General features: G+C 44.0%; 1 protein-coding gene across 2 annotated transcripts; it reads right to left on the reverse strand.

Annotated features, from left to right (window-relative positions):
- Window positions 1-2,355: 2,355 nt before the first annotated feature.
- Window positions 2,356-10,524, reverse strand: camk2n1b (calcium/calmodulin-dependent protein kinase II inhibitor 1b). Of its 2 annotated transcripts, none has more exons than XM_060936787.1 (3): window positions 10,453-10,524; window positions 10,186-10,374; window positions 2,356-3,484 (listed from the first exon to the last, which is right to left on the reverse strand). In XM_060936787.1, exons 2-3 carry the CDS (start codon window positions 10,349-10,351, stop codon window positions 3,414-3,416), a joined length of 237 nt encoding a protein of 78 aa, XP_060792770.1. In that variant the 5' UTR covers window positions 10,352-10,374; window positions 10,453-10,524; the 3' UTR covers window positions 2,356-3,413. The 2 variants fall into 2 exon arrangements, with proteins under 2 accessions (XP_060792770.1, XP_060792771.1); XM_060936788.1 differs by having other exon boundaries at window positions 10,186-10,369; window positions 10,453-10,513.
- Window positions 10,525-11,356: the final 832 nt, after the last annotated feature.

An 11,356-nucleotide genomic window follows, 5' to 3' on the forward strand; every position in this document is an offset into this window, starting at 1 on the left:
ATAACTGTTAAACAGATGTTAGCAATATACTTGTCTAAGTCAAACAACCACTGATAAATTTTATTTCATATAAAAGAACTCAAAACATTCTCCTTTAACCTTGAAGGAAGGCAACAGTGCAACATGTTTCAAGCCTGAAAATTAAGTCAACACCAGCACTAGCCAAAATATTATCAATGTGAGATAGGGCGAAGTGGGCGGGGCTTCCAGGGGTGTCGGTTCTGCTGCATTTGACTTGACTCAGGAGCAGGAAGTTGGGATGTAGTCCAGCACTACTCACATCCTACTCAGGTCTTGTGGATCTACATATATACCAATCAGCCAACATTAGAAGCACCTGCTTAATATTGTACAGGTCCTCTGTGTGCCACCAAAACAGCTCTGACCCATCTAGGCATGGACTCCACAAGACCTCTGAAGGTGTGCTGTGGTATCTGGCACCAAGATGTTAACAGCAGTTCCTTCAAGTCCTGGAAGTTGTGAGGTGGGACCTCCATGGATCGCATTTGTTTGTCCAGCACATCCCACAATTACTTGATTGGAGTAAGATCTGGGGAATTTGGACACCAAGTCAACACCTTGAGCTCTTTGTCATATTCCTGAACAATGTTTGCAGTGAGGCAGGTCACATTATCCTGCTGAAAGAGACCACTGCTATTAGGGAATACCATTGCTGCGAAGGGGTGGACTTGGCTTGCAACAATGTTTAGGTAGTTGGTATGTGTCAAAGTAACATCCACATGAATGCCAGGGTATGAATGTCAAGGTTTCCCAGCAGAACATTGTCCAGAGGGTCACACTGCCTCTGCCGGCTTGCCCTCTTTTCCCCAGGTACACAAGCAAGCGAGCTGTGATGCACTGTTTGTTCTGAGACCTTTCCATCATCACCAGCATTAACTTTTCAGCAACTTGTGCTACAGTAGCTCTTGTGTGGGATCAGATGAAATATGCTAGCTTTTACTCCCCACACACATCAATGAGCCTTCAACACCCATGACCCTATTGCTGGTTCACTGGTTGTCCTTCCTTGGACCACTGTATACTGGGAACACCCCATAAGATGTGCAATTTTGGAGATGCTCAGACCCAGTCATCACAATCTGGCCCTTGCCAGGGTCACTCAGATCCTTACATTTGCCCATTTTTCCTGCTTCCAACACATCAACTTCGAAAATGGACTGCTGTTGCATAATATATCCCACCACGTGCCATTGTAATGAGAATCACTGTTATTCATGTCACCTAAGAGTGGTTTTAATGTTATGGCTGATCGTTGTAATTTAAGCAAAAACTATTACTTCTAGCTTGTAGTAGAGGACCTGGGTTAGATATGTATGCACATAATTTAGGAGAGGATAACTCAACTGTTATAGGCTAATTTGAACCCAAGGAGCAACTTGGAATGTGTGCCAAAATCAGGATCTGGAGCGAACAGGCCAAAAATTATCAATCCAAGATGGGAGAACATGCAAACTCCACACAGAAAGGCCCTCGCCGGCCACGGGGCTCGAACCCGGACCTTCTTGCTGTGAGGCGACAGCGCTAACCACTACACCACCGTGCCGCCCAAGTGTAGGTCATAAAAAGAATTTTCCGACACCCAATTATTTTTGTTTAGTGGACCGAAAGCTACTGAATTCAAATCACAGACTTCCAATTTTATTTTATTTTTTTAAATAGAACAATTAATGACTTTAGGGCCACATGGCCTTAAATTCTCTGCTATTTTTCCTGCTTCACCATGACGCAATTCAAGATACATCATGCATGACATGGTGGGTTTTCCCCGTTTGCGCAAGGCATCGTGGGATACAAATTTGAAACAGGAGAGAAAAACGGAGGCCGTGAGTTTGCGAATGAACCGTGAAAGACCGACTACAGTAACAGAAAGCGAGAAGGAAAGTAAACGCAGGACCAAACTAATAAATATCGGTGGTCAGCGAGCACCTCGGTGTGATCACCTGTTCATTTAGCGACAGAATGATGGAACGGTCAGTGCAAACGTGTAGATGCGCACACGGACTTCCTCTGTCTGCTCGACTGTGCGAAGCGAGCGATTTCATGCACATTATTTGCTTTGATCCCCTCAAATTAAATAACTTCCCAGCCACAGAATGGCCTGATACTTCGTGAGGTATTACAGAAATAAAACATCTATCACAATGACCAAATTTCAGAGGGAACTAAATTTCAGTGATTTTTTTTTTAAATCGAAAGGCCGTCCAGCTTTAATTATTAGTGCGTGGATGATAATTGATTAGTTATATAGGAGTTCAGATGTGTTGCAAGGTGAAAATGTGCGTGGAATTATTGTAGAAAACAACAGACGTGCGACAGCAATCAGAGTCTCACAAATGATAGTTTGTTGATTTTATTGTATATTCACATTTTGATGGTCAAACCTTTCATTATCAATGTAGCCATGTAGCCCTGTTAAACAGTAAGAAGTGCAACATATATGTAATATTCAAGAGTTTTGAGGTCTGTCATTCCAAAGTTACTGTAAGTACACTGGTTTCACTGCCACACAGCGAGGCACTTCAGCCTGTCTCATGCAAAAGCAGTTAGAAAAGCCCTGAAACGGACAGGACGGCCAGGCTCGCAGAAATTCACAGTACGTAGAGCACAGCGACACAGCTTGACTGGCATACTTTTGCAAGATTTGGCACAAATTAGGATCATAAATATCCTGTACAGCAGAGAGTGGCGACCATATCTGAAAAGTGCTACAGCGACAAATAAGCCAGTTGAACAAACTGCTTGTCCGTACAAAAGTTAGCGATTCACTTGACGCTGCGCAGGCAGTTCAGCAACAACAAAAGTTACGATTAGCAACATCAAAAAGTCTTAAAAAAAAAACTATCATCAGTTTATAAAAATGTTCCCTCAGTCTTTTAGTGGTGCAAAAATGTACATCATAGACGTCTTTAAAGTGGAAAAACACATCACTGAAGAAATTCACAGTTCCATTGTGCACAAAATGTTATACAGAAAGAAAACACAAGTGCGCTCTTAGTGAGAAAGAGTGAGTGAGGAAAAAAAATACAAAATATAACAGTTACCATTAGTCTGTGATTTGTGCTTAGTAATTAATTAATTAATATATCAATGCATTCTCACACAATAACGGGACCTTTACCACTAAAAATCAACAAGTAGTTAGCGATATTAGACTGATCTCAACTCATAAAGAGGAAACAAATAAATAAATAAATAAATAAAGGATCAAAAACATGCCCTCGAAGGGAATCGGTAGGTCAGGCACAGCGTTCTCCGTATGGGAGCCTGCGCCGGTGCTGCTCTCCTCAAGTGCCATGCCGTGAAATTCAACCCACACTGGAGAGCACCGCAAAGTGCTGCTTCACGCAGAGGTGAACGTTCCGACGTGAAAAACGTCCTCCGCTGATTTTCTGTTACACTTTCGCCGGCGACTTTTCCGTCGTGTTTTGGAGCACCTCGTCAATTCTGTCATCATCGATGACAACTGGAAGAGGGGGGAAAAAACGAGAGAGAAAAGAGGACGTCTGATTAAGTTTTAAGAAAATACAAATGATTCTCAACCAAAAAAAAAAATACAGGTTATATAACCAGTTAAAAAGTATGACTGCATGGACTATTTTTATACATTATTTCAATTAAATTAAAAAAAAGACAGTGAATACAGCAGGATAAGACGATTATACTACATGCAGTCTGCTCCTCACTCCAGCCATGTTCCCCATCTCTTCTCTGCACATGTGTATTATGTAATCCACCTAAATCCATCCCTCGACCTGACATTATCTTTGCAGACATTACACCAACCATGCATGAGGAAATATGAGGAGATAACAACATGCAGGCAGCAAAAACAAGCAAACCAACACGCATCACGTTTCCACAGGTAAACACGGAGTACAGATGCTTACGGATAAACCAGAAACGCATGCACACGAGACATGATACTACAGTCCAAAGTATAGAAACATCCCCCTAAAAACAATAACAACTAACACGGATGGACAAATCCACCCTGAATGACTTGCATATTTATTTTTGGAATTAATCTTCGGCCGTGTTCCAAATAAAAATCTGAGCCTTTTATCCACGATGCTGTTTGACGGTGGTTCCAGTGGGATTTAGCCCATCTTTACAGAAAGAGAGTGCTGCAGCAGCGCTTTAGTCTTTTAGTCTGTCTGGCTCCGTCACCTCTTTATACTCAAACAGATCAGCTTCGAAAGCTTGAACACGGACACTGCTGTCAACACCGTCATCGACCCGAGTCTCCGTCGCAACTCGGCACGACTGCATCCTACAGCTGCACTGCGTTCTGAACGGAGTCCAACGTTTGCGGCACTACACGTATGCTGGATTTCTCATTAACATGACAACAAGCAGACCGGCGCACACAGTTAGCGCTGCCACCTCACAGCTCCTAGCTCACTGCTTCATGTGTTTGTGTGGGTTTCCTCCAGGCTCTCTGGTTTCCTTCTCAAAAACATATGTTCGAAATCGTTCATGCCTCTTAAAGGCAGAGTGGGCGATTTTCTCATCTCATCTCATTATCTCTAGCCGCTTTATCCTGTTCTACAGGGTCGCAGGCAAGCTGGAGCCTATCCCAGCTGACTACGGGTGAAAGGCAGGGTACACCCTGGACAAGTCGCCAGGTCATCACAGGGCTGACACATAGACACAGACAACCATTCACACTCACATTCACAACTACGCTCAATTTAGAGTCACCAGTTAACCTAACCTGCATGTCTTTGGACTGTGGGGGAAACCGGAGCACCCGGAGGAAACCCACGCGGACACAGGGAGAACATGCAAACTCCACACAGAAAGGCCCTCGCCGGCCACGGGGCTCGAACCCAGACCTTCTTGCTGTGAGGCGACAGCGCTAACCACTACACCACTGTGCCGCCCGATTTTGAAAGTATCCAAAAAATAAATAAATAAACCCCCAACCCCTCCAAATCCACTCTTCCAAAACACATGAATGCGCACTGCCCGAGTACCGCTTGAGGATGATAAACAAATAACATGGCTATTGTTAGCAATCACAGTTGTCGCCTAGCTCACTAGGTTTAGCAATTAGGGGAAAGGAGGGTATTCGGCCCCAAAATATTGGAAATCCATGGACTTTATCACCAACATGTCAGACATTATTGCAGATTAATGAGCTCATTATCTGCAACTCTCTTTTCAAGAAGAGAAGCACTCATTTGGTCACCTACAAGTCTAGCGAGTGTTCTACCCAGGTGGATTACATCTTGACTAGGCATAGTCACCGCAGATTTGTGACTAATGTAAAGATACTACCTAATGAGGAATGTACCCCACAACACAGACTTCTGTTATGTGACTTGGCAGTTAGTCCAATTAAGTGCAAAAGATCAACCTTTAAACCCAAGCTCCGTGTTTGGAAGCTTCGTGACCCTGAAAGCCAGGCGAAATATCAAGAGGAGGTTGAGAAGGAGCTGCATGAATTACTAAATTCATCTGCAGAGGCCCCGTCAGTGGAAGGAACGTGGCATGCCCTAAAAGGTGGCCTGTTGAAGGTAGCGGAAACTCTATGTGGTTCAACCAAGAAAGCCAGTGGCTGGAGAAAGGAAACATGGTGGTGGGACGAGACAGTGAGCTCTGCGGTGGACGAAAAGAGGCGGTTATGGAAAAGATGGCGTAAAGAGGGTGGCAGTAAAGAGGAATATCTCGCAGCTAAGCGTAACGCTAGGCGTGTGGTCTTTGACGCTAAGAAACGTGCCGAGAATCAAAGGTTTCAGAATGTGGAGAAAAATGAGATGGACATCTACCGCATTGCTAAGCAAATGAGAAGAGTGAATCGGGATATTGTTGGTGAAAGTGCTGTGAGAAACGACCTTGGCTGTCTGGCAGTAGATGACGATGCTAAGAAGGAAGCCTGGAAGGAGCACTACGAGCGTCTCCTTAACATAGAATTTCCATGGTCTGTAGAGGATTTACCAACTGCTGAGCCTGTTGCAGGACCTCCAGTGCAGGTGACACCTGTAATGATAGCTGAGAGCCTGACAAAGATGAAAACTGGCAAAGCCCCCGGACCTTCTGGCATTGCCACTGAAATGCTAAAATCTTCTTCTGAAGTTACATGCCAAGTGTTAAGTAATCTTGCCAACTCGATCATAGCAGAAAGGAAAATACCAGCTGACTGGGATGATAGCTATATTGTCAACTTGTATAAGGGGAAAGGCGATGCTGCAGAGAGAGGTAGTTATAGAGGTCTTAAACTCACCGAACACTGTCTTAAAGTCATCGAAAGAGTCATTGAGGAAATATGCCGTGGCATTGTTGACATCAATGAAATGCAGTTAGGATTTGTGAGTGGCAGAAGTACAACTGATGCTGTTTTCGTCGTTCGTCAGCTACAAGAGAAATATCTTGCGAGAGACCGAAGGCTTTACCTCATCTTTGTGGATCTCGAGAAGGCATTCGACCGTGTCCCCCATGAGGTATTGTGGTGGGCCATGAGGCGGCTAGGACTGCCTGAATGGTTAGTTGGAACAGTGCAGGTCATGTATGCTCATGCCAGAAGTAGAGTACGTATTAACAACTCGTACAGCGAGGAGTTTAATGTTCGGGTTGGAGTTCACCAAGGCTCTGTCCTCAGTCCTCTTCTGTTCATCATCGTCCTTGAGGCTCTTTCAAGAGACTTCCGTACGGGCTGCCCCGGGAGCTACTCTATGCAGATGACCTGGTTCTGATATCTGAATCTCTCGAGGATGTGCTCAATAAATTCCAACATTGGAAGGCAGGGCTCGAGTCCAAGGGCCTGCGAGTGAATGTGGACAAGACAAAGGTGATATTTCTTGGCCCAAATCTAAACCCCCTAAAAGACTCGGGAAAGTTCCCGTGTGGTGTTTGCCGGAGTGGCGTGGGTAGCAACTCTATCTTCTGCACAGGCTGTTCTCATTGGATCCATAAAAGGTGTAGCGACATCAAAGGAAGGCTCACTGCTGACCCATGCTTCAGATGTAGAAGGTGTCTAGGAACAGCCCGCCCAATTGACAACAGGCCATGCGAACATGTCACTGTTGACGGTCAGACGCTTGGAGTCGTTGACTCCTTTTGCTATCTGGGTGACACCATCACATCGGGTGGTGGCTGTGAGGCTGCTACTATTACAAGAACTAGATGTGCATGGAGAACTTCTCCCAGTCCTGACATGCAGGTGTTTGTCTCTATCAACACGTGGGAAAGTGTACGAAAGCTGCGTAAGGAGTGCTATGCTTTATGCTAGCGAGTGTTGGCCCCTGAAAAGTTGTGAGCTCGGAAGATTAGAAAGAAACGAGAGGGCCATGCTGCGTTGGATTTTGCATACCAAGCCTGACGATAGATCGAGCACATCTATCTTGAGAAGGAGGCTCGGTCTGACAGACCTGGAGTCTACCCTCAGGCGTCGGCGACTTCGCTGGTTTGGCCACGTGCAGCGTAGCAACTCCATCATCAATCGAGCATGCCACCTCGAAGTCGCCGGGCGTAAACGTCCTGGCAGGAATGCGTGAAAAATGATCTGAAGGCTGCTGGTCTGTCTGCCAGCGACACCCAAGACAGAGCTCGATGGCATGCTGCTGTTCTCCATGCGACGTCCGACCCACTCTGAAGTGGATACACGGACGCTAATTTCTGGATAGTGAGTGAGTGTGACTCAGGAGCCAATCAGAACACGTGATCACTGAACCCAGTAAAATGAAACAGAAATTGAAAGTCGGACTCTTGTGCTCAGGGCTTATTGCCCCACACCTGTAGGGAATCGGCTCTACTGTAAAAATAAAAGTTGACTTGTTGGAAAACTGTTGCACTTTTACCATTGGATTTGATGCCAGTTAACTTGTAATTATGTGTTTGTTTGTTCTATTACACTGTTAATAAAGTTCAGTTCTTTATACCATATGTGAAGGCTCAACCGTTAATGCTCTGGGTTACTGATCTGAAGGTTGTTGGGTCAAGCCCCAGCATGGATAAGCTGCCCCTGTTGGGCCCGTGAGCAAGGCCCTAAACCGTTCCACTCCAGGAGCACTGTGTCATGGACCCCATTGTTGTACATCGCTCTGGTTAAGTGCGTCGCTAAATGCCTGTAATATAAATTTTTTTACATCTAAAAAGTGTGGGACCTAATGGCCCCTTTCCCCTCTTCTGTAATATATCTGCCTCGCCTTGTGGAAGTCTCCGTTCACACACAATAAGTGCAGGAGCAGAGTGTGTGCAGGTAGGCAGGTCATCCAATCATATATCATATCATATATGGACCTGATGATGATTGGACGAGCTTTTTACAACCCTGAAACTGCTCCAGATGACAGATGTTTCTTTTTATTTTCAGATAGTTTGATCCATTCATTGTTGTCAGGATGTAAAGAAAAATTCAAGAAAAAAAAATTTATATATATACACACACACACACACACACACACTATCCACATTCACTGGATATGAGCAATCGCGCACTCTGGTTGGCTACTCTACTACTAGGCTATCAGCTCATATACTGCGAGTCGAGAAAAACAAAATGGCGGAGCGTGTTGCTGAACCAACCAAGGACGAAACAAAAACTCTACTTGAACCCCCCCCAAACAAAAAGCAACAAAATATGGAATAAAAGTATTTAATGGTAAGAACATCTCTTTTTTTTATTTTTCAATAATTATCATCATTACATTTTTCACAAACTGATCCTGTCATTTCGCTGGTTTGTTTACATTCTAAGAAGAAACTAATTTGTCGGACGCTTTGTATAAAAAAAGTTTTTATTTATTGAATTTGCAAAAAATTAAAATGCTCCATTTCTCAAAATCCAATGAATGTGGATAGAGTAAAACAATTACTCCACTCAGTCTCATCACACATGGCTTCTAGCCAACTCGGTGCTATGCGCCTCGTCAGCTATCAGCTCATGTACGACTCGATTTGGTGGAATAACTTAATTTTTTTTTTCGCGGTCTGGTTTACATCAAATCCTGCGCTCTGATTGGCTGGCGAGCGGGTCCGTATCCTACGTTACGGACCTCTGGCAACTCGCTCGTTCATGACAAAAAAAAAAGTAGCAATTTTTGTCAACATTTATTTTTGCATTTTTCAGGAGAATAGCATTAATTTTACAGCATGGATAGCGATAATGACAGTCTTCACAGCGAAAGCGAGTTTTACTACCCTGAGGAAGAAGAAATAAAAAAACATTTCAGGAGAAAGCTAAAAACCTCTAACTGTTGCTAACGCTGAGCAAAAACACGGCTGAATCCTGAATGACTCCTATTTGTATAAATAGGGGACTACATAGGCGGCAAAATGTAGCTTTTTTTTCCTGCCATGGAAGTGCACTTGTATACCGAGGAGGAAGCCATTTGCATTACAGCCGTGAATGAGGATTCAAAATGGCGGCTCAGCTTGGTTTTCCCTTTCGGGCGATCTTGTTTTCTGTTAGAATTTGGTAAAGAAAAAAATAAATATATATTATTTACCAGCTTAAGGTCGGTCCGTATGGTGAAATGCCGTGACCTCGGCCTTGAATACTGACCTCGGCCCAGAGGGCCTCACTCAGTACTTTCAAGACCTCGGTCACGGTATTTCACCATACGGACCTCCCAGCTGGTAGATAACACACACACACACACACACACACACACAAACAGCTATTCCACCAAATCGAGTCGTACATGAGCTGATAGCCGACGAGGCGCATAGCACCGAGTTGGCTAGAAGCCATGTGTGATGAGACTGAGTGGAGTAATTGTTTTACTCTATCCACATTCACTGGATTTTGAGAAACTGAGCATTTTAATTTTTTGCAAATTCAATAAATAAAAACTTTTTATACAAAACGTCCAACAAAATCGTGTGTATATATGTATGCTTTTAAAGAAAAAAAACCCTCCCCTGCCTTTAATCTTGACTGTACGTGTATGCGTAATAACAGTGTCCCCTTGTGACATCAGAGCGGGACGCGATCATAACTTCTCATGTGAATAACAAGAAATACGAAATCAATGAGCTACTTAAAACCAGAATTTATGAAATCATTAGACTTTTTTCTTTCCAAACATATTTGATGTGTTTCAGGGTGGACTTTTACTTTAAGGTGCCAACTGGTTTGATCTGGAAATGTTGTTCCCATCCAACTGAGATGAACTTTAAAAAGGTACAGCTTGTGTGAAACTCTTGAAAAAGTCTCCTCACCTCGTTTGCTCCGTCCGATCTGCCCGAGTTTGGGAGCTCTTTTATTCTGCGTGGAGCTGTAGAAGTTGTTGGTGTTGTGCAGGCGGCAGGTGAGAGACATTTGCTCCTCGTCTCCATCGTTACCGTACCGACTTATGGTTTCCTCATAAGGCAACACCTGCGACATTATTCTTTTTCTCTCTCTCTGTCCTTCGAAACCCAAAGTGAACAATAAAATATAACTTAAACTCAAATAAACAGACCAACAATTAAAATAAATATCTTTACCAGTGAGTCTCTTTAGGTGTTTCGTTGTTTCGGCCAGAGCAAGTCCTCCAGTCAGAGACACCACGTGGTGCACAGATATCACGCCAATGTAAAATCTGCCCTCCGCGCGCGGATTCGCCGGACGACCAGTCAGTCAGCCAATCAAACGCGCTTCGTGAGGATTCCAGCCCAATGGCAACACGAGTAGGCGTGACTTCATGAACCCAGCCAATCAGAGCAGAACGAATCCGAATCTTTCTGTTGTACGAATTCAGCACAACACGTATCCGTATCCGAAATGGTACCTCCATGTTCCCTACAAGTGGACTAGGTTTAATTTTTACTAGATAGGGCACATCGTTTGCACACTCCATGTCTGGAGGATTTCATTTTCTATCCACTAAGCTTTCCAGCGCTTTCAAAACAAACAAACAACACCCCCCCCCCCCCCCCCAAAAAAAAAGAGAAAGTGCACTACATAGTGTATAGAGTGTTATTTGGGACACGCGGGATGTTTTCAGACCCTTTCAAAGTTGGGCTGAAAGGAAAAAAAACAACTAATGGAGAAGAAAATCAAGCCGACTTTAGTGTGTGAATTGCACATTTTGTGATATATTACTGTCTGGAAGATGCATGTTTTATTTTCCCCTCAAAACTCATCATGCTAATGTAGTAACAATAATCATACATGCACACACTCACCGGCCACTTTAATAGGAACTTGTTGTTTATTCTAAGATTCTTGTTCTTGGCTGCAGGAGTGGAACCCAATGTGGTCTTCTGCTGTTGCATGCTGAGATTCTTTTCTGCTCACCACGGTTGTAAAGAGTTGCTATATCCTTCCTGGCAGCTTGAACCAATCTGGGGTGGGTTTCCCAAAAGCCTCTTTAATACTAAGAGCATCTTAACTAGGAGAGAGAGTGTT

Source organism: Neoarius graeffei, chromosome 13, assembly GCF_027579695.1.
Source record: "Neoarius graeffei isolate fNeoGra1 chromosome 13, fNeoGra1.pri, whole genome shotgun sequence".
Taxonomy (NCBI): Eukaryota; Metazoa; Chordata; class Actinopteri; order Siluriformes; family Ariidae; genus Neoarius; species Neoarius graeffei.